The 24,590-nt window shown below is 38.5% G+C and overlaps 1 protein-coding gene across 2 annotated transcripts; it reads right to left on the bottom strand.

The window, feature by feature from the left end:
* Positions 1-496: 496 nt before the first annotated feature.
* Positions 497-23,970, bottom strand: noxa1 (NADPH oxidase activator 1). Of its 2 annotated transcripts, none has more exons than XM_023285236.3 (16): positions 23,845-23,970; positions 22,345-22,519; positions 20,584-20,666; positions 18,018-18,126; positions 16,804-16,929; positions 15,965-16,072; positions 14,007-14,066; positions 13,881-13,918; positions 13,599-13,737; positions 9,874-9,942; positions 9,461-9,578; positions 6,597-6,703; positions 3,490-3,647; positions 3,096-3,204; positions 2,297-2,420; positions 497-2,151 (listed from the first exon to the last, which is right to left on the bottom strand). In XM_023285236.3, exons 2-16 carry the CDS (start codon positions 22,516-22,518, stop codon positions 2,045-2,047), a joined length of 1,629 nt encoding a protein of 542 aa, XP_023141004.2. In that variant the 5' UTR covers position 22,519; positions 23,845-23,970; the 3' UTR covers positions 497-2,044. The 2 variants fall into 2 exon arrangements, with proteins under 2 accessions (XP_023141004.2, XP_023141005.2); XM_023285237.3 differs by having other exon boundaries at positions 22,345-22,524; positions 23,845-23,954.
* Positions 23,971-24,590: the final 620 nt, after the last annotated feature.

Here is a 24,590-nt window from a genome sequence, read left to right as displayed (position 1 = left end):
TTTACAACATAATTCCATATGTATTCTTTTATAGTTTTAATGTTTTCAATATTAATCTACAATGTATAAAATAATTGAATAAAAAAAACATTGAATGAGAAAGTGTGTCCAAACTTTTCACTGGTAGTGTATATACTTGTGTTCTGCAGTCAGGCCTATCTGGGAAGTTTAAAGTTTAGGTATGTCAGCACGGCTTTCTTCCCAGAATCCTGTGGCCCCTCCTCATCTATGCAGTTCCCATCTTGACCATCAAGAAGTTAGAGAGGAGGGTCAGCAACCACCGATTTTTCTGCCAATTTCTGATCAGAATATATTTTTTATTGCAACTGAGGTTAGTCAGCTGTGCTATACCAATGCCTGCCTATTAGTATAATAGAATTCAGTTTATAACGGTAGATCAAATTGAAGGTTAGAACATTTTCTTGCCAAAGAACAGCAAAAACTTTAAACACCTTCAATATTCATGTCACAAAACTTCATTTTTTTATAACCACCGTGTATAAATTCCTTTATTTACTACTATAAACAACTAATTCACCACAATTCCTATAATGACAACGATAACCAGCTAACATCAGATAAGCATAGCAAACCGAACACACCTTACAGCTGTCAGATCAAACCAATAATACAACCCTGTAAAAAAAAAAAAAAAAAAAAAAACTGTAAAAACTTTGGGTGAAATTTTTAAATTCAATCTCATTTGAACATTAAAGGATATGACAGGAATATTGCAGTGGTACCAGAGGGTATATAAACAGGAAAAGGAAAGCAGGTTTAATGTAAACATATGTTTTTTGCATCATAGACACAAGTTGAAATTATTCTCATGCAAGCAGGTCACTTGTTTCTTTTGCACAAGTGCATCTCAAATCATGCATCAGACATTGCAAAAAGGGAAAAATATAGATTTTCTAGACTCCGTACACTTACACTGAAATATTTCAAGCCTTTATTTGTTTCAACTTTGAAGCTAAAAGCTTATTGCTCATGAAATAAATGCAAAATTTACCTTCTGTGGACCACTTAGCAACAGTCCAGTTCTTTCTTTGCTTAGCCCAGGTAAGATGCTTCTGATGTTGTTGGATGTTCAGGAGAGACTTTGCAAAGTCCATTTCCCGGCCGCGTCAGTTACGGGGCTCTGGATGCACTGGTTCCAGCTTCAGTTCACTGCTTGTGAATCTCTCCCACATTCTGGAATGCGCTTTTTCTTGACCATCCTCTCAAGTCTGCAGTCATCCCTTTTACTTCTGCACCTTTTCTTACGGCACCTTTTCCTTCCAGTTACCTTCCCATTAATATTCTTTGATAGAACGATCTGTGAACAGCTGATCCTGTCAGACGATGTACTTTCAAGTTGTATGCCTTGTCAGTGATTGTCTTCTGGACAGCAGGTCAGCAGTCCTCCCCATGGCTGTGTTTGTGCATACTCAGTCAGACTAAGAACTTAAAGGCAGACATTTTGAGTTCTGCCAGTTGACGGATTAAAGGTCTTGTGTGGGAGCATTTAGGGTTCATTGATTTTGAGATTGATTTTGGGGCTTTCATGAGCTGTAAGCATCAAAATTAAAACAAATAAAGGCTTGAAATATTTCAGTTTATGCGTGAGAATATATATATTTTCCCATTTGAGCAATGCCTGATGAATATGTTGAATCTTTCCCATCATATTGCAATAATATGAGATGCACTTGTGTTTCTATGTAGTGTGTATGCTGTCATCGCATCTCATGTCCTCAGAGAAGTTTAATCACCCAGTCAGCTTGCGATTTGGGGTTTCAGGTGCTTTTTGTAAGCCTCAGTGACTTGCAATTACCCATAAATCCATTTCTTCGCCGTGTAGGTCTATGGATATGTATTGTCAGCAAAAACACTTTTCCAGTAATACTCTGAGCTACAACAGAAACATTGTATTCATACCATAGTTAGCACTGAATGCACGTTAGGCCCTGCAAGGTTGCCGTTTGGTTGTTCTGAGGCTATAAATAGCCACCATTCACAGGTTAATGGTTTTTGTAAGAGAAGCACAGAGGCACATGTGCATTTAAAATTCTGAGCTCCGATTGACGTTGTTGTCCTCCATGTAGGCAAAGCAGCGGGGGAAGATGCCAATATTTCCTGCACAGTGTCCCTCCAGCCACTCTTCATTAACTAAAAGAGTATGAGAAGGAAACACAAAGAGCATGTCTCACTTTTGATCAGCGAATGAAGCGGCATGAGAATATTTTAAGCCACAGAGAAAAGACTTATGATTCTCTTGGCAAGCAGTTCAGTGTGAGGTTGATTTGTGACTAACCTTCTCCCAGGATGTCAATGGTATCTCCTTCACTAAATTCTAGGTCCTCTGAGCCCTGAGAAGCGTAGTCATAAAGCGCCACCATTTGGTAGAGGATGGTGCGGTTGGCCAGAGGGTCCTCTGTCTAAAATACAATAGCACAATGAGGAAACATAAGTAAAGCAGTAAACTGGACAATTATTTGAGTTTGTGTGTAAGAAAGGAAATAAAACAAGGTAGAAACTTTCTAGGAACTTTAGGGCACTCGAAATAAAAATCTATGTAAAGTCGGTGCAGCAGATTCACGATTTTAACAATTTTATAATGTGTACTGTTTAAACCTTAATAGGCTGCAATGCATATATTATTAGAATCATTTTCTTATTCATATTCACTAAAAGCAACAACAAACAGAGCAGGAGCACCAGCTCCATTTCTGCTCTGTGTCCTATACTCCATATAATAAAAACAAATATTGGGATAGTACTGTTGCCTGACTGCTAGAAGGGCATGGGTTTGGGCTTTTCTGTGTCAGGTGTGCATGTTCTCCTGTGTGGGTTTTCATCAGATTCCTGCCACAGTCCAAGGACAAGCTTAGGGTAATTGATGATTCTAAACTGGCTGTCAGTGAGAGTGTAAGCGTGCATGGTTGTGTCTTTGTGAATGTCTCTTAGCTTCTACATGCAATTCTCTAACTATGTCAGCCTGTTGGCAGGTGGTGTACACTGGTCTGTTTTTCTTTGGAGCAAGGCCCTCCATACCTGATCCACACTATCAAAAAGATAGATTAGTGCAGCTTTAAAAATGATGAAGTCCTTACCTGGCACCACAGGGTGACTCTGCCGGCCTCAGCCACCTCCTGCATGGTGCCACCTGGCTCCAATTCCCCACGCAGAGGTGTCAGCACATGGGAGCCATGCTGCTTATGTCTGATGAGACAGACAGGAGTAGCAGTGAAGGGAAGGGCATAAATATCTGATAAATCTAAGCACTGAAACACCGTTGCTTTGATGTCAGTTTTTTGTTGATACCAGCCTTAATTTTTATTTCAACTACTAGACAAATGAACTGGTTTTGTTGCTATAAATCATTAAATGCCACATAATGCTTCAGTAATATGTCTTTTATACCATGATGATGCAGCATTTTTTTTTAGAAAGCATTATTTGTTGAAACTGAAGGAGACAGAAGTGAGTTGGCAGGTGTGACGTTACCTGAGGCGCAGCTGAGATGCTGGTTGCCCTAATTTCTGTGCGATTCGTTCCTTCATTTCATCGTATGACGTGTTAAGCGGGACAGACAAAGCCATAGTGTACATGTAGTGGACCTTCACCAACACAGATCCCGTCTCTGATCCCTGAAGTGAGCTAGCCTGGGAGCAACAAGCAGAAGCACATTTAGAGATAAAATATACTACAGCTGCATCAATTCTGATTGTTCACAGGTCCGAGTTAGTCGTCTTATTTTTACAAAAGTTTTCGTGATTTCCAAGTGGCAAAAGTTTTTTAAATGTTTTTTTACTTTTCATCCTGGAAATAAAATTTCTTCTGCTTTTGTAAGAAAACGAAAAGAAACATTAAAAGAATCTACTAAAATGTTTAAAGAATGTATTATTTACTATTGTAATATTATATATATTTTCTTACACACACATCCATGAATCCTGATGTAATGATCAATTTTGTCACATTGCAGCCACTCTCCGGTTGAGTCCTAAACTTTCAGTTTCATCGTTTAAGAGATCAGAGATAAACTGGCCTATTAGTTATTTGAACAATTTGATCAGATGCTAATAGTTTAGCTTCAGCCTGTTTTTGCATTAATATGTTTTATGAATCACTTAGTGTATTGTCTAGTCTCATGTGAAGGATAAATATCACATGTACCACTGCTCTCTCTGGCACTGGAGTGTATGTGTGAATACAGCCAGGAGAAACATTGATGGAAAAGTGACCCATGTCTGAATGACTAGAATGCTATCACTTTAACAGATTGAGGAATCTGGTAATGCTCCATGTCATATGTCTGAAAAAGGCTTTAATCTATTATAATGACATAGCTGATGGTCATATTATCCCCTTCAGGCTGAAATCCAGACGGCAAAGAGTAATTAAAGGTTCTATGTTCAAATCAAAATTTATTTATAGAGCACTTTACAACAACATAAAAGAAGACCAAAGTGCTATCTATCAGCATGATAAACAAAACAATACAATTTGGTTACTATCCATCCATCCATCCATCCATCCATTATCTATACACCGCTTTATCTTCATTAGGGTCATGGGGGGGCTGGAGTCTATCCCAGCTGACTCGGGCGAAGGCAGGGGACACCATGGACAAGACACCAGTCTGTTGCAGGGCTACATACAGAGACAAACAATCACTCTCACATTCACACCTACAGACAATTTAGAATGATCAGTTAACCTCAGCATATTTTTGGACTGTGGGAGGAAGCCGGAGTACCCGGAGAAAACCCACGCATGCACAGGGAGAACATGCAAACTCCATGCAGAAAGATCCCGGGAAAGCCGGGACATGAATCTGGGATCTTCTAGCTGCAAGGCAAAAGTACTAACCACTACACCACTGTGCAGCCCAATTTGGTTACTAAAAAAACCATAAACCCATAAAACCAAAATGCAGCACAGATGAATTACTAACATTTAAATAAGGTGTTTTGGGACAACATGAAAATAAAACAGTGCTAGGAGTCAAAGGCACGTCTGAATAGGTGGGTTTTTAGTCTGGACTTGAATAGCAACAGGTTGGTGAGAACACAAAGTTCCAGTGGAAGTGCGTTCCAGAGTCTCGGAGCAGCAACATCAAAAAAAAAACAATCACCCCACTGATTGTACCAAAACTTGGGCACGTCCAGCACCATCTGAGTGGACGACTGAAGGGCTCTGCTAGGGAGGTGGATGGTTAAAGCTCAGATAAGTATGATGGAGCAAGACCATGAAGAGTTTTAAAAACAAATGTTAAAATATTAAACTCAATGCGATGATGGACCGGGAGCCAATGGAGGGCGGAGAGGGTGGGGGAGATGTGCGGGTTAGAAGACAGGCAGCTGCATTCTGAACCAGTTGTAATCAACAGAGTGATGACTGTGTGATACCAAAATGACACAGATATGAATGTCCGTGTCAGACAAACATTTTGTCATTTCTAACTTTTAAAGTGATCATTTTATTTGTAAATGAAGCAGAACTGTCAGCACAGCGGTTGTCTTTAACTTATATCTACATGAGCTTGTCGGACAACGCTGCAGTTGTAAAATCAGTAGTGGTGGTGGTGATTGGCAGCAGACTGGAAATGGCTGTAGTGACTGCTGCCAAACACGGTCTTTATTTCATACTTGTTTTGTCTGACAACAGCATATGTAAATGAGAACAGCTTTAATTAGGTATTTGGCTGTAATCAAATGTAGAATATATGAGCACAGAGAGCAGGAAAGAGGTAAACGGATGCAATAATGTGAGACAAACTCAGAAAATAACAGCCCATGCTACTGATATGGAGCTGTGATTGAGCATCAGTGCTAGCAACAATAAGATTGTTACTAAAAACAAAACAGTACTTACATGTTCTGTCAGTGCTGTGTGTGTCTCTGTTGTGTTAATGATTAGGTCACTAACAGACCAACAAAATGTAGTGCTTTATTATTTTGTGATCAACAAAATTTTAATATTAGTCTGTTAACATTTATCTATCCTACATGATGGAACATGAACTGCTTTTAACAATTGTATTTTTAGGATTGATATTAATTACCTTGACCCTGGTACTAATATTAGATCAACAGAAAAATCTGTAACAGTAATTGTACACGGAGCTGGTGAAATGATTTAAATTGTATGGGAAAGAGACAAAAATGTCTATTTTTCTGTTATGAACCAGAAGATATGAAAAAGCATTGTCCTCATTAGTTTGAAGTACAACCTTCCTGAACAACCTTGATAGCGAGGAAAGTGTTATTAGGTGGCATATGTGAAATAGGAAGTGCATTTGGTACCTTCCATTAGAACCAGTCTTTTCAGGTCACTGTGGCACATGGAGACACAAAAGAATATTTATATCCTAAACCTCTGCGTTCCCTGAGCATTTTAGTGACTTAATCAGGACACATCAGCATTAAGTTGAACCTTGAAAAGTAGTTTCTTCAAGTTGGCAAAATCATCTATCTCTAGATCAGGCAGAAAGACAAGGAGAGTGTGTCTGTGCATGTGTCAAAAGCTAGAGGTGGCAGGGGAAAAGCGATGTGATTCCATCATCTACCATGTGCATATAAATCAGGTCTTTCAAAGGAGGATATTACCTGGTCGCTGGCTGCAGTGGCTGCATACTTGGAAGGTTCTGAGGCTGTTGGCAGCACGTGGGTGGCAGCAGTGTAGGATGGAGGTGGAGTGTCTGCATTAAAATGTGCTGCAGGGTAAATGCAGGGAAGGTAGAGTGAGTACATACAATACAAGTCTAATGGGAGGTTAGACAGCCAAACGTTGTGCTGTCTGAATCTATTCCACAACACAAATATAATTCTACAGTTTTTTTGACAATTCACTGACAATTGATATCAGCAAACAACTGTGATTCCAAAGCCTACATGAAACCACAACCGTTACACCCTCCAATAGCAGGGCTTAAACTTTTACAAAAACAGCTTGAGTTTAGCTTCCAGACAAAACTCAGAGGAAAAGACCACTGTGGACGGGCCATAGGCAGCTTGGATACAAGCAACATCACAGCAACACAACCATGCACAGCTGTCTCCTGCAAACAAATATCATCACAGTAACCATGGTTGTCCTGTGCTGACACACTAACCTATGGATGTGTACTTGCTATTAAGGTAAATTATTTTTTTCAGCATGACAGCAGACGTGCACATTGTTCTGTTCATGCCTCAGTTTACAGAGGCAGGCCTGCTAGATGATCACATTGCCACGCATATTGAACACAGAAAAACACACATGGTTCCTATGAATGTAGTTGAGAGGCTGTAACTTTCCAGTTTTTATTGGATATGGCAGCTAATTCCAGATTGGGCTGCAGCACCATGTCAGTGGTTATTCCTGAGATGTATTGAGCACAGTTATTTCTAGCACAAGATTTCTAGAGAACTTAGAACTTCTTGCTGTATTTGGGTTCTGTTGATAGAAAGCATGTAAAAATCAAACCACCTATATAGTCTGGCAGTTGTATACCCCAATTATACAAAAAGGATGAATTATAAATGTATGTTGCAGATGATAATTTTATTGTACCATCTCTCCTTATAACAAACATTTGTCTTAGGCTCCATTTATTTTCATTTTGCAGCCTGTATGCTTGCAGTACATACAATCTGTGGGGTCACAAGTTTTGGACTGCAGGTAGACATCCATAGAGGGGCATACATGGGCCCAAATTTACATCACACATACCCTTGACTTGCACAACACAAATACTACATTTGCAATGAACTCTAGACCTTTTATCTTCTCCTTGTAAATGAAATAATGAGGGAATAACACACCTGACCATGGAACAGCTGAGCAACCAATTGTCCAATTACTTTTGGTGCCTTAAAAAGGTGGAATGCTCATCTAAAATGTGTTGTAATTCCTACACTGTTGGCCTGATTTAGATGTAAATTCCTTCAAATTAAAGCTGAAAGTCTGCAATTAAAGCACATCTTGATTGTTTCATTTCAAATCCATTGTGGTGGTGTACAGAGCCAAAATGCTGAAAACTATGTCAATGTCCAAATATTTATGGATCTGGCTGTACTTTGCACATCCTGAGGCACATGAGGGTCCATGTGAGATAATTTTCTGCATGTTTCCAAGTCCATAAGAACCTGCATGGACCCTCCTGCACACAGCACAAAATTTGGTTGCAACCATGTTACAAGGACAATAATGTGCATGTGCAGAATATGTCGATACGAACTGCACGTGTTAGGAACAGACTCTTCCTGAGTCCTAGAGTCTGCAGCTACCTCCACATGACTATAATCAAGGCTTTAGACAGGGTACATAGCACCTACAGAACATGCAAAAATGTCATGTATATGTCTATATATGTATACACTACCGTTCAAAAGTTTGGGGTCACTTAGAAATGTCCTTATTTTTGAAAGAAAAGCAGTTTTTTTTCAATGAAGATAACATTCAATTAATCAGAAATACAATCTAGACATTGTTAATGTGGTAAATGACTATTCTAGCTGGAAACAGCTGATTTTTAATGGAATATTTCCATAGGGCTACAGAGGCCCATTTCCAGCAACTATCAATTCTGTGTTCTAATGCTACATTGTTTTGGCTAACGGTGTTGAAAGGCTAATTGATGAATAGAAACTGTCTCAAACCTTTGTCTCTGTTTTGCTGTAAGTAGCACTAAATTCTATAGTTGTTTCTAGCAATGACAATCTGTACAGTTGTTGAATTGATTTGCTCCGAAACAAAATAATGGATGGATGAACTTATTGTCATGAGCCCCACCCCAGACTCAGTCCCAGCCCCTGCCCAGCTCCCTCTTTCTACATCCCTCTCTTCTTCTCCTTCTCTGTCATTCAGCCCTGCATACAGTGTGTTTAGCTGCAGGGATTGGAGGTAGCTGTGCTGATTGGCTCACCTGTTCATAATTACCTGTTATCAAAAAAGCCCTGTTCATTCCTCCACTCTGTCAGACCATAGATAATGAAACCCCATTTCCCTGCTGGTCCCCGACCCGTTTCCTACATTCCTTCTCCAAGCCACTGCCGCCTGCCCCCCTTCAGCTTTTCTCCAGCCCTCATCAGTTCTGACTCTTCTTGCTAGACCCAGATTCTCCAAGCCTGCTTGCCCCTTCAGTTTAGTCTCCTGTCCTGTGAGTATATTCGTTTTCCTCAGATCCCTCCATCTGTTGTTAGAGTTTTTGTAGTTTTGCCCTCTATATCGGTTAGCATTCTTTTCCTTTTGGCAAATAAATCCTTTTTGTGAACTCTGCCTGCTAGTGTCCACACCTGGATTCCCAGACCTGCCATGACTCTTACAAACTTACAAATATAAAATCTTTGCAACAACAAATTCTAGGAATCCACGTGGACATGAAATAACACATGGTAAATACCGCTGTGACCCTGAAATGATCTGGGAAAAGAAATCAGAGGAATGACGGCGGACAGGTCTTCTAAAGAAAATGGATTTTCGATCAAACCTGATTTGGAGGTGTGTGATTGAGCTCTACCCTGAGGAGGAGCTGCAGGGCTGTTCTGGGCCTGTGGTCGAGTGGGAGGCTTGAACCCTGGTGGGAGGGGGATCCCACTGGGAACTTTCTGTGAAAGAAATCAAGACAGGAGAATCAATGAAACAGTATTCTTCCACAAGAGAAAAAAGCATTAGATTGAATTCCAGCAGAACATTTCTATCTTTTGTTCAACTCAGTACATGCAACTGTTCTGACTTTGCCTGGGATGAAACTCTGCTCAGCATGAATCATAATTTTGAGGAGTTGGTAAAGTGCCCCAATAAAACTGAAGCCCAGGCCAAGTTTTTCCCCCCTCCAAACTACCCTTGAATATGTTGGGCACAGTATCAGAAAGGATATTACTGCATGATGTAATATTTTACATTTTGCTTTTTGCCACTGGACATCTTGACATCTGCAGGTTCGAGCAGGGACACTGGCAGGAGTCCTCTCTGAAAATTAAGAAGAAGCAATCAAATATATACTGATTTTATTTCAAAATAATATATAATAATAATAATAATAATAATAACAACAACAACAACAACAACAACAACAACAACAACAACAACAACAACAACAACAACAATAATAATAATAATAATAATAATAAAAAATACACAACTTTGTCTGAGTCCTGTCAGGGTTTTTTTTGTATATTTGTTTTTGTAATTTGCAGCAAAAACAAGTCCACCTTTTAAGTTGTACCTACGTCGCATAAGTTGTATAAGAACCATGTTTTGTGCCATGTTCACACTTCCATCCAGCAACATTATCATTCATTTGGACTCATATTTTCATATTTGTGACCACCTAACAGACATCTAGGCCTGTACGATTTGGTCAAAATCCTCCTTGCAATTTATGTTCTCATGAATCTGCTTGCTTGGTTATCAAGGTAAATGATTATTCTAAAAATAATTCTAAAATATTCATTTCTCCACTTACAGTGCATTAAAAAAAACTGGAAACCTTATTATATTCATTATTAACTAAATGTTTAAGTCAAGGGTTCTAAGTAATACAGGCGGTCCTCAGTTTACGACGTCCTCAACCTACAGCGTTTTGTCGTAATGTCGGAACTGGTTACGTGGAACTAGTTGGCAAGTGGAGCGGACGAATATGTTGCCACCTAGGATTGTGCTACATTTGCTAACTTGTTGCTCTTCATTATGGGTCCCAAGCGTGATCAAATAGAGTTATAAAAAGAGTTTTGTTACCTTTTCGTAAAATGACTCATACATGTGTGAAAGTCATTGGTATTCATGACTTTTAACGGCTTTGTTTACATTTTTGCCAGAGTTCCGACTCGCGGCTAAAGTCGACTTAAAATGGGCCATAGGAACAGAACTCCAACTTAAATTGACGACCCCCTGTATTCTGTATTAATAGCAGCAGATTAAATTAAATGCTGATTACATATCTACAATTTGAAATAGCAGCCCATTGATGGTGGCACACGTTGGTGGGTTGTGAAGCTTCAGAACTAAAACTTAATTCACTTCAGCCGATTGTTTCACTGATGACTGACCAGATGGCCTGCTCTTTAGACAGAAACAGTGGTGATCAGCAAAGAGTGAGAAGCTTCTCCTAGAGTGTTTAGTATGCTGATCTTTACTAGTGAGAGCATCAGGTCGGAATGTTTTCAGATTCCACTTTGTTTGACCCTATGGCTGCTAAACTATGTTTTCCAGCTCGTCTCTGACATTTGGTGCTGTAGTGTAGGTAGTGATGTGTGGGTTTTTAGAGCTTTTCTTGGCAAACAGCTGCCTGATACAGATGAAATGATGCTGTGAAAGTGAACAAGGTTGAGGTAAGCTGCTGACTGAGTTGATAATTCTTTGTAGATTCATCACTACCACTTATCATAGTGTTATGTGATCCATTAATAATCAATCAAGTGCCATTCCATTCAATGTAGGCGATCATTTCTCTCCAGCTAATCTGATCTTTTGCTGTCTGAATTGTGACTCTTGCCTGTTCCATGTGTAGCCATGATGTCAGTCCGCCTATCATTTTCATTCTGTCTGCCTCGTCCTCTCTTCTCATTAATTTTTTCCATTTGAGACAATATACTCCAGAGTCTCTTTCCTTATGATGTGTCCAAAAAATGTTGCTTGCCGTTTCCTAATTTTGTTCAGTAGTATATAAGTTGTGTATAGTAATTCTAAAACATCGTCATTGCTTATTCTGGTGATATAAGATGTACGTAGTATGCGTCTGTAAAACCACATCTCTGCTGTAGTGATTTTGTTTGACATTCTATTATGTTCCAAGATTCCCATCTGTACATTAGAACTGGTAGAGTGTAACAGTTGAGAGTTCTCGTACGGATGCTAATTGATATTTTCTTATTTGTCAGCATATGTTTCATTTTCATAGATGCTGTTCTTGCCATTGCTACTCTACATCTGATATCTGTTTCACACCTTCCATCTGATGTCATCCATGAACCGAGATATTTGAAATGAACCTGCTTCAGTATTTCTTGGTTTAATTCTATGTTACAGTTTGGGATTACATTTTTCTTTGAAATGACCATTACTTCTGTTTTCTTTTTGTTTAAAAACAGACTAAGTTTTTGGCTCTCTGTATTAATTATGGATACTATGGTTTGCAACTTTTCTTCACTGTTCATTATCAGCACTGTGTTGTCTGCTCCCAATACTATACAATAATACTCCCAATAATATAAAACAAAAATATAATCCTATATAAAATTATCACTCATGCTGCATTATTATTTTAAATAAAAAATAAATACATGTAAATTAATAAGACTGCATAAAATCAACACAAAGATTGAACAATTCAGTCAATATGATTTTTTTTTTTTTTTTTTTTTTTTTTTTACAGACTAGTCAAAATTTTCTCTTAGTGGATGGGGTGGCTCTAATCCAGATCGTTTGATCTGTATCTTTAATACAGCACAGTACAGTACCTGCTATTCTGAGCTAATCATTCTTTCATTTAATTTTTTCATTTACTAGGGTGTTTACATTCAAAACAATGTTGTACACGCACCAAGATCAGTGTAACAATTTCAGAAATAAACTGACAGACAACAGCCGTTGAAGGGGACTTAAAAAAATGCTTCGAAATGAATTTAAAGCTACAATATTATCAATTTGTTTTAAGATTTAATAAAATTATTCTGTGTAATGTAAAAAAAAGTGATTTGTAGGGATGAACCTTCAAAAGCTGCCCACACTTGTTGGAGCTTGCTAGCATTTTTTATCCAGTTGTACTGGTTTGGAGCCATCTATTACATCTTTACCAAACATGTACTGTATGGCTTACTGCCATCATCAACCTCATTTGCAGCAGCAGATAGTTGAAATGTGTCCCCAATCCAGACTTTGAGTTAGTTTTTTACATGTTGTGCAGCATACATCAAAGCATATTGTTTTATTTTCATATTTCACCACCTTACACTAACAGGAACTGATGTAACGTCTCTACCTAATAAACTTCACAAAGAACACTAAATTTGTCTCTTCAGATTTTTGTCCTTTATGTTTTCCCATATCTCTCTAGAGTATGGAAGAATAGTATCCATCAACAGCACACCCAAAAATCAGCGGTATTAGCTTGTATATTTCTAGTATAAGTGAATTGTGTTTTATAAATTGTGATAAAACACAATCAACCTTTCTTAAATTAGTATGTAGTGTGGAACATTCCCACTGGTGTTAGCAGAAGATCCGATGAAGTCATTTTTCACCACCTGATCAGCAGAGACAGTTAAAGACTAGCTGGTAAACACCATGGAGAATTTAGCAGCCAAACAGACGGATATTGTTTGAAGAGTGGAGACCAAAAACAGAGCTAAAAGGAGATAGATTTTTGGACTTGACTAGGTGGACACAAACATAGCTGTAGATGAATAGTGATGTTGCTGGATGTATTGCCTGAAAATGTGTTTTTAGCTTGTTCTGCCGCTTTCAAATTTTCATATTGTAATTGTATTACAAGATGTAATTGTGTCTGAGGCCTGGGCAGAGAAACAAACATTTTTCTTAGAACATGCAAATGCATCAACAACAGTCTGACCATGAGTGTACAAGATGTACAGTCTATCTTTGGCCCAGTACAGATCTCTGCTCACCTGTCCATCATATATGACTGCTGTCATCCCGTCTCTGTCCTCCTCTCCAAATAAAAACACCATGGCCCCTCCTGGAACAGTCAGGTGTCCCGGGGCCCGAGCCATGTAAGCACCCCGCACACGCATGTATCGAGAATCCCTAACAGGAAGTGAAAAGACAAACTCATTCATACATCTAGAAGCATTGCGTTACTGTTATGTGTTGTTCAGCAGTGCCATTACCCTCACAGTAAGGTTTCAACTTGGGTAACTATTTCTCACATGATTATACTTTAAACTTACTGAGCTCCATCCGTCTTGGGTTCATAGAAACCAGGTTTCTGTGCAGAAGACAGAATGAAAATCAGCAGCTGGAGTGACTGACAACATCTTTACTCATACTAATACTAATACTACAGTGAGACTTACCTGCAGCCTCAGAGGTTCAAAACCTCCAAAATCATCATTGGGAATCATAGAGGAAATCACCTGCAATAGTAGAGCATCACACACTAATGAATACTGAGTGTGACTGCTTGTAGTTTAATTTAATGGAAAATAGATATTTTATTATCATATTACAAAGGTTAAAAGTGGTATTTCTATCAATGAGTATGTGAGAAATTACACTGTTCCATGCTTAGTCATTTATACAGAGTGAAATATGAGAAAAGTTGGAAGCCCAGTATTCTTGTCAAAATATTCATCTGTCCATCCATTCGTCCATCTGTCTGTCCATCATCCATCCATCCATCCGTCATTCATTCATTCATTCATTCATTCATTCATTCATTCATCTGTTCATTCATTCATCCATCTGTCTGTCCATCATCCATCCATCTGTCATCCATCCATCCATCCATCCATCCATTGATTCATTCATTCATCCATCCATCCATCCATCATTCATTCATTCATCCATCCATCCGTTCATTTATTCATTCATTCATTCATTCATTCATCCGTCCGTCCATCTGTCCTGTTTCTATACACTATTTTATCCTGTACAGGGTCATGAGGGGGCCGGGGTCTATCTTAGTCTGACTTAGGGTAAAAGGCAGGTTTTCCAGACCATCACAGATCCCTGTTAACTTCTGTTTCACAGCTATCTTTACATAGAGCAACAGAACCCTCATATGCAATTCCCTAACCTTGTTCTAGCATACCTCTGCTGGCCTTTAAATCACATTCTCACCCAAGCAAAGAGCACATATATGGGAGTTTGACCCACTCTCGTCGATGTACTTTGTATCTGCTAAGGTTAATTTACGTACATTAATTAGCCTGAGAGGCAGTTTCACCTGAAGGCAATGGCTTGTTCATGCAGCTTTCTCCTGCTCTTGTATGTCAAGCTACACCAGTTTTACCAGTCATTTCTACTTAGGACTCAGTAGGCAGAACAGTATTCTACCATCTAACATAAAGATTCATTTCTAATTTCATTTCTTTCCTATTTTTTTGTTTTAAATACAGTGGTATCAAAAATTAAGTTCAATATGACCATCCATCTCCATTGTAATAGTTATCTTTACTAATGACCTAATTTGATCAAACTGTACATAAATAAGGATATGCATCATTTAAAAAAAAACAAAAAAAATACATTTTATCTCGGGCCCCCTCAACAACACAAGGCTTTGGAATTTAATATACTACTACATCCCTTTTTGGTCATTCATTAAATCCCTAAAAATTCATCTTTATGTGACAAAATTACTTTTTTCCCCATTTTTGTCTTAAAATGACAACGTGATTGAACTGTGGTTTTGAAGCTCAGTGTGATGCTCTGACCATGGCAGCGCCTGACTCCTCTCAATCCTCAGCTTATCCAAGGAATGAGCAAAGATCTGCAGCATGAGTGAAGCTGACGCAGGCATGTAAATGTCTCTGAGCCTTAGACTACACTTTGATGGCCCCCACCTGCCACTCAAACTGGCCACGTCCTTAATTATGCATAACTTTAAGCCTGAATACTGTTTTAATGGGTGCATTATAGAAAAAAATCCAGTTGTCAGGAACAAGGAGTCAGTTATAAAGATCAAAACCATTTTTTGGGGCCAGACTGTAAATGTTTATTCCTGTTGAAAAAAAAAAGATAAAGATATTTTAAAATGAGGGTCTATGGGGATTGATTTGCTTTAGATGCCAGCTTCAAGTGGCCATTTAAAGAGCTGCAGTGTTTGGCACTTTCAGGTTTCTTTTTTTGATCATGGGATGAATACAATTTCATCTACTGTTTTCCTTATGTGCACTGTTGGGATGACAATGTTGATTTGACTTTCATTCTATTTTGTGGTCCTATTGTTCCTTATATTGGCATGAGTAAATTCTTCATTTAATAACAACACATTTTACACATCATCAACGTGACAAAACATTCACTCTACCTTTGGCTTCCCCAAGAAGTCTCTTTGCTGCAGCTGCTCCACGTCCTGTTTCCTGGGACGAAACACCACACCCTCAGGCACCAGGAGAGGAGCCAAGACCTCTTTTTTCTGTTTTCAAAGTCACATTAAAGGGTTCTTTTAAATATTTTTTTGGAATTATGAAATCACTATTTATGCTAGAAGACCATTACATTTCTATTTCAGCTCTGGGCTTTGTGAGAATAATTATTTGGCAAAAAAAAACACAGAAATCTGGCACATAAAAAAAGAACAATTTGGAGTTTAGTGCTCAAGGATATAGTCTCACATGTATAAAAGGGATCCATCACCAACCCTGAAATAAACTGACCTGCTACCCCTCAGGACATCGAACCAATGTAGGATGGACATTGGTTCAATGTCAGCTGCAGCAATATCAGTTTCACAACAGACCATGATTTAGCTTTGCTTTAATTTTTGGCCTGTCCTCTATTTACCTTGATTTTCTTTATCAGCTGACAGGGCTTCAGCATTATATCGTACTCAGTTTAATTAGATTTCCCTGTCCTTGCTGCTACATGATACATAGCACGTCAGCATAGCCAAATGGAACACAGCCAATTACTCCTCCTTTCCAGGAAGTTATTATGTATGGTTGGTTTTTTTTGTTGTTTTTTTAGAAAGTGATGACAAACCAACCTTTTATGACTTTGGAAAATCCTCCTCATCTTTCTGTCTTTGTTAGAACATTAAGTATGGCAGAATAGTGCAAGGGCAAGTGACTTTGGAAATTTGTCACTTAAGCCTTTCCAGTCCCGTGTCTGTAGAGGGCTTAATAAGCTGGAAGTTGTGATACTCACCGCAATGCTGTCCAAAGCCGCATCTATGTTTGTCCCTCGTCCTGCTTGAGAGGCCAACAGCAGGACGTCTCTGGCCTGTTCCCATTGGCCCATTCGACAGTACACAGCTGCTGCATTGTATGACACCTAGGGGATACATCACAAGTACATATTTCAGGACCATCCCTTTATTATTCACATTATCTTTAGTGTTGTGAAAACCTTCCCATGGGGATTTTACAGCATCATTTTCCAGAGTAAACTACAACAGCTTTATGAGACAATACCAATGATTCAGTGATTACTTAGCTACAATTTCATACTTTCCAAACTTATTTTTTGGTTTTGGAACAAAAGCTACCCTTGAGTTTAAGAAGCTGACGGATGATGCTATCAAAAAATATTGTTCTGCTACAAAGGCTGCAAAGCAGCATTCCAGTATTCACTGGGGTAACATGTCTGTGCATTAGATGCTTCTGTTGGAGCTGTGACTTAAATAGCCTGCCACTTTTTCTACTTTGAAGAAAAATATTGTGCGAGAAATGCAAAAGGATACATTCTTTATCCTATTTATTATGCTAGCATAAAAATTTTAAGTTCATTTTCACCAGTGGGATTTTTAAAATTCTTTGTGCAAATTTAAAAATGGCTGTAATTTTGGTTTTTACAATTTTATTTTATAATGGTGTAACTTTGTGTTGTTTTTTTTTTTTTTTAATATTTACACATACCCTCCCTTTGTATGTGTAGATTTGTATCTTTGTATAGTTCATTATTTTGGATATAGACTGTATGTATGGTTTTGAAGTGTTTGGGCTTAATACATTTTACCGATGATCTCTGTCTTGATTCCCTTTCCAATCAGTGTGGTTGTTAAGCAGTTGAAATGAAGTAGACCGTGTCTTATGATGTGATTTTTCAATCTGATGGTGACATTAGCCTATTGGTGGAAAAGGTGCATTGTCTCTGGGAAGCTCCAATATGTCTTATCTGTACTGTGAGAAATATGTGAGGTTGTGTAACCTCGTCTTCCGTCTCCATCAATGAGGCTTTGTTAGTTTCCAGGTGTGTGCGACATTTGAACTGTACAAGATGAATGCAATTTTCTCTGGTCTCATTCTGAAGTATCGACCGACCAGGTGGGGAATTTCTCTTTTATTTAATCATGATATGTCATACAAATGTTGGAGACTGACATCTCCCAGTGTGTATGTGAGTGAGGCTGAATGCCAGACCTGCCAACTGTAGAGTTTGAATCTCAGTCCCAGCTGTTTGTAGTCAATGACCACATTCCCTCTCATATGCTTCTGTGCCCAGATACAGTCTGATAGCGCCTCCTCCAACCTGAACAGAAAGCAATGCAGACAAATGCAGAGATGCACAAGAATGGATTAAAAAAAAACAAAAAAACGTTAATTTTAATGAACTGAAATGAAAAGACAGGATCTTGGGCTCCACATAAACATGCAAGTAGACAACAACATGTGGTTTAGGTGTTTAGACGTTTTCTTATTGCAAAGCAATAGTCTGGATTCTGCACTGGTAGCCTAAAGGTCATTCCAGAATCAGAGGACATTTTACATCCCACCCATCACATTTCAAAAAATTAATGTCCAAAACACTAAAAAAAATGCAGTTGTTGTGTAAATGTACTTGTCCTGTGACCAAATCTACAAAACAAAAAATAAAAAAAATACCAGGAGAAAAGAATGTTTGAAAATACTTTTGAAAATACCAAATAAGTCTGGAGTTCCCCTTAAAATGTCATTTTTCTCTTGTCCCACCTCCCTGATGACCAAATTGAATCTCAAATTAAACAACTAAAATGTAATTTAAACTCCATTTTTTGTATTATTTTTTCATTAATGTCTCTTGTAAATGTGTGAACTAATTTTTAATCAACATATTTTAAATAATAATTATTATACATGGAACACATGTCCCACAACCTTGTTTGATCTGTAGCTCAGTGATGACACCCATTATATGGAATTGTTCATCTTGAACTGTATATTTTCCTTACAGATTTTGTCGTGTTTTTCTGTTTTTGAACTGTAAAGTGCTTTGGTCAACCTTGGTTGTTTTTTCAAACGTGCTATATATAAATAAATTGACTTGACTGTTAGCATAACCTTTTTAGCTGGTAGAAGAAGAAAACAGTGAATCACATGATATGCTGGCATTAACATCATCAAACAGTTTTCCTAAAGAATGGATAGAGCAAAGCTATGTCCTCGCTTCTATTTTTCATATTTTCGTAACATTGTCAGCCTTCATTGAATGTTTCACTCTACCTCATGCAATCCAATAGCAGAAGATAATGGTTACCTAGACTAAAAAGAAATTCCACACTGAGTGATTCAATTCTTGACTATGACTTGAATATCCCTAGTAAGCACAGGAGGAATAGAACTGTTCTAAGAATGACAGTAATGATTTACATATATTTGTGAAACTGTCGCTTTCAGACCAGGTAGTGCCGATGCAGTAAGAACTGTGCAGTGTGTTGCATGAACACTGGTTTGTTGTTACTGCTGTCCATTATTAGGAAAGTTGGGGAAATGTCTAACATAATGTGAAAATAAATATTATAAAAGCATATTTGTTCCGATAGAGGTACAACAATATTTTTGTTTTGGGGGTGTCCTCCAGTGCTACCCTGCCTCTAGTAAATGTTTCTAGATTTACCACTTGCCTAAAACTTTACATTCGTTTATTACTTTGCCAAGGAACTCAGTGGAGTTATGTGATGATCGATGTATATTTGTCTGTCCGTCTGTTATTCCGTATGTTAGCAACATTACTCAAAAATGGACTAATGGATTTGAATGAAATTTTCAGGCAAGGCCAGAAATGACACAAGGACCACCTCATTACATTTTGGCAGTGATGCAGCTTATAGTCTGGATCTATGGATTTGTTAAAGATTTCTGTATCATTGCAAGATAGTGGCATGGTGTCACTGTAACTAAGACAAGTGAACACTACGTCAGCTGCCTGTTGACGATCACATGATTGCAATCCTACTACAGACTCATCCGTTGGCAATGATACAAGGGACAATTGATTAAATTGTGGGGGTGTTTCCAAGTCCCATCAATTCCTGTTGCCCGCTACATATTTAGGCCATGCAATTCGGTATCCGCACACATGTATAACACATGCCTGTGCTCAGCATAACATCATTTTGTTTGTGTTTACGTCTATATTTAATGGCCCCATTCTATAGTGCCATGATTTCCGATCGTCAATAACCAATACACAAAAGCTGCATTTCTACAAAAATATGCTGCATTTCTGACAATGCCATATGGGGGAATGAACAGCCTTGACAGAGTACTGCACTCTGAGTGCTTTTCTTGTTACTAAGCTAACAACCATAAGCAATTGTTGGAATATGTTCTGGTGTGAAATCTTCATGAATGAATAACGCAACAAATATGTGAACTACGTCAAATAACATACAGGCTGTTAGGATGTATGGTGGGCAGGGAAACAGCAGAATTGTGGTTCACATCCAAACTCGCATCTCTGGTTTGGGCAGCAAAAGCATTGTTTAACAAAAGTTCTGCATTAAACCAGATCTCCATTTTTTTCTAACCTTAAACAAGTTCTGCAAATGCAAAACAAAACTGTACATGTTTTTATTAATGCTGTAGTTACTACAAGTTGACATTGTGTGTATGTATGTATTGTGTTTTGGTTGAAAAAAATCTTAGTCAGTGAAATTTTTTAATGAAACTTTACCTTCCATGTGATATGGACTTGAAGTCAGTATTTAGAAATGGTGCTGAATTCTACCTGTTAATCTGCATCATCACGGCTGCTCTTTGGAAGAATCCGACAGCAAGACGTTCATCCTTAGAGATGCAGAAGTGTAACGCCTGGACATTAGAAAAGGGACAAGACAAATTCAGCATGAAAGCAAACAGATGAAACAACTTCAATATGCTCTCTTTTTACAGTGTGTGCATTCAGTAGCTGTGATTTCCACGTTAGATACGGATACAGTTTTACTCATTTGCTCATGTCCAACTTGGACACTCTTGTTACAATGTAGTCACTTTAACAACTACATTAATAGCAGGCAAGCCCCCTAAACCTGGTTGGTTTAGGATTTTTATTCACTTTTAACTTTTCAATTCCTTCTTTGTAAGTTACAGAAGCCAAAGAAAATCCAAATGTGGGTAATCACGAGCTGGCCAGGATGTAACTGAGGGTAAACAACCATGCGGCAGTCCTCATTGTCATGACTGGTGAAGACATGATCCAAAGCTTACTTCTTTTTTGCCTATGTTTTTTTTCTTAAAGAAGAGCAAAATGGTTGCGGAAACATAATTAAGACTCAAACACTCCAAACAACTGAGTTCATTTCAAATTTCATGGAGGTCTATTCCATTTTTTAGGAGCCTGCATCTGCTAACAGAAGGCTTTAATGGCACTGCCTCCTTCGCCTACGAGTTCTTTAGATAAAACAATCATGCACACTATCAGACTGGACAGAGATGTGTAACATAACAAATCTGACTGGATTTCCATTCATATGTTTGCAAACAAAAGATATCCAGTTACATTAATTCCTCACTGGAAGAGGTAAGATTGGGTACTATGAATATGCATATAGCCAAGAAAATAGCAATATGCCAAGGGGATCTGCTATGGAGGCCATTTGCAATAACAACAACAAAGCAAGACAGAACAGAAAAAAACGAATAATAAAGGCGGTAAAAGAATGTTTCCACCCAGAAGCAACTGGCACAGACATCCTGAGAGACAATTTGTAAATGATCGTAACATGATGTTTAAAGAACTTGTTAAAAAATAGCTTGTATATGTGTTGCATTTATAGGGCTGGGACTTTAATTTCGATGTTAATTTCGATTAATTAATTACAGAGAAAATAATTTGTTTAAAAAAATTACCCATTTAAATCGCACCTTTCTCAGTTTCCTATTTTCTGGCATACCGGTAACACTGAGGAAACCTGTTGACCAGCCCCCACTAGAGACACCAGCCCACTGGAACAGTGCTCGGTATGCCAGATGGCCAGTCCACCCCTGCTCGCACCGGATTTGCCAGCCCACAACAGACCACTTTTCAAGATACTGAAAGTGTTTTCAAAAAGTCTTAAAATGTTGAATATAATCGCTATAGTTGGACTTTGAGTTTGCAGTAATCTGTGAATGTAGTAGACAAATGAAAAATGCAGATAAATATAAATTAAACAAACACTTTTGTTGTTTAACTTCACGTATGTCTATTCATCGATTCAGTCATCAACCAAAATTTATTTGAATTGAAAAACTTTGTTTTTTGTGTCAAATATTGCTATTTGACAAAAATGCTATTAATTGCGATTATTTAATTACAAAGCCGTTAATTAGTTACATTAATTTTTTTAATCGCGTCCCACCACTAATAATAATATAAATATTATTACTATTGAAGCTGAGAGAACACAGTCGGTCAGTCAGTGCAAGAAGATGATTCAGGGGTAAAGTGGAGCTTTGCAGTTGAATTTGTTCTGTGGCCCTTTCATTTGAATCACATCAGAAGACTCACCCTCATGGCCAGGTCCAGCTGTCCCAGGGCCAGGTGAGCTGAGGCAGTGTTGAAAAACGTGCGAGAAGTGGGCTCACTGATCTGCTCGAGTGTGGCCAGAGCTCTTTTCCAGTCTTTGACATCCACAGCCTGCACCGACTCATCCCATAACCGCAGTAACTCAGTGTAAAGCATTCTGGTCTGTGGCGGAGCAAAGTAAAAGAGACATACAGACATTAACACACAACATCGATGTTCTTCTCTGCTTTTGTTTTATTTTGATAAATGACCAAAACAATCTCCAGAGATCGTAACCTCATATGATCTGTGTGTCTGGATGGCTTGTGGAGAGGGGGATTGATTACACCTGGCTGAAGACTGAGCTCCAGATTACACCTGGCACTCATGAGGAGTGATTAGCCTGGACCTCCAGACTTCCTCCCACCCTTGGTCCTCCCCACCTCCCGACACATCGGATTGGTCCACCACCACGACTCCTCCTCTTAGAAGACCCCAGCAATCACCACACACCAGTATATATCTGCAACCAAGCTCTCAGTCAAGGTGTCTGGTATTTGTGAGCAGTTTGTCCTGGTTCCTCTGTGTAAGTTGTGTATTGTTTGTGGTCTGTTGGTTTGTAAGTCACTGAGGGGTGACTGCGAACAATTTCAAGCTTCCGTTGGCGGCTGCTAATTTGGTGGGTTTTTTTTTGCATGTCCCCCAATTGGGGGGGTTAAAGAACAGGGTTAGCCATGGTACGGTGCCCCTGGAGCAGGAAGGGTTTAGGGCCTTGCTCAAGGGTCCGACAGTGGCCGCTTTGGGGGTTTGAACCTCTGACCTTCGGATCAGTAGTCCAGAACATTACTGTTGTAGACCTGGGTCTGTTTTGATAGGTCTGTTTGCAGGGCTAATTAGTCAATTAGGATAAAGTATTGAACTAATAGCAAAATTGAGAACAATCTTTCTAAAATATGTGTCACAAGATGAGTTTTAATTCAGAATCTTTATAATTTTTGATATTTAGTTATTTCCTTCAAGTCTTGTGTGTTGTTAATATGTGTCATGTTTGTCTTGCTTCCTCCATCTGTTCCCAGTTACCCTCTCCTCTTGGGTGTATTTAGCCTTGTGTCTCTTCCTCTGTTTTTATCAGTTAATCTGTTCACCTCCTTGGTTCAAATTTTTGCATAGTAAGACATATAATACAGCAGTAACACATATAGAAATATGTGAGAGGCAGATGAGGATGGAGGGACCGGAGTGACAGATATCCTAACTCATATACCAAGCCTTATCTGTTAACCATCTAAAATTGAATTTAGAAACATTAGAATGGATTGAAAAATCAATAGCAAGCCACAGAGAAACTGCACTGATGTTAAGTTGTAACATTCGGCCCAGTTTTTCTGGAATATTTCCTTGTACATTATCCAGTATCTGTCAGCACATGTTGTTCATTTCAGTTCACATAAGCTGAATTGTTTCTGAGATAAGTGATAAATTCTTCACATTTAGACTGCTTACCTTTTGCTCCTAAATGAGAGTTCTTTCAGTGTCGTCTCTTCCTCTGTGACTGCTGTCCTCCACACTGTGCCAACAGGGAAGTGCAAGTGAGAAAAACTGGCCTCCTCAGGAGTCTCCACCCAGCTGCAATGAGGAAATACTCCGTCTACATTCCCGAGATAGGACTGACAGAGGCACACTGGCTGTGGAATTCACCTGTTCATGTGGCATGCATGCCTGCTAATTACAACATGAATGAGCCACCCGACATTTAAGTAATCCTGACTGACCTAATGAGAACCGACCTTAACTTGTGTTGAAATAGCTCTGAAACATGAACAGTTTCTGGCCCACAGTTGTCCTGTGTCCTTCAACATCAGCTAAGACTGCATAAACACATGTACATTTTATCCTAAGTTTAGTTTAGTTTCAGTTTTTATTTAATTCACCGAGAAAAAAAACAACAAAAAAACAATTCAATACTACACAAAAACAAAAGTTTCCAAACTTCTGAATGAAAGGGAGCAGAATAATTTTATTTATTCTACCCCTTTATATCCAACAATCAGTTTTATATAAATGGCTCTAAAGTCTGAGGCCTGCACAGCCACTCTCACACCTATCACAGTTTTCACTCATAGTAAGCACTATGATACTCTCAATTCATTCCTTTCTATTTTAATAATAGGCTGCTTTTGTGTGTGACTTAGATTCCTTTGATTCCTTGTCTAGATTGTTCCATAAATTGACCACTTTAAGAGAACTGC

Source organism: Amphiprion ocellaris, chromosome 6, assembly GCF_022539595.1.
Source record: "Amphiprion ocellaris isolate individual 3 ecotype Okinawa chromosome 6, ASM2253959v1, whole genome shotgun sequence".
Classification (NCBI taxonomy): domain Eukaryota; kingdom Metazoa; phylum Chordata; class Actinopteri; family Pomacentridae; genus Amphiprion; species Amphiprion ocellaris.
This window is presented reverse-complemented; position numbering and strand designations above follow the sequence as displayed.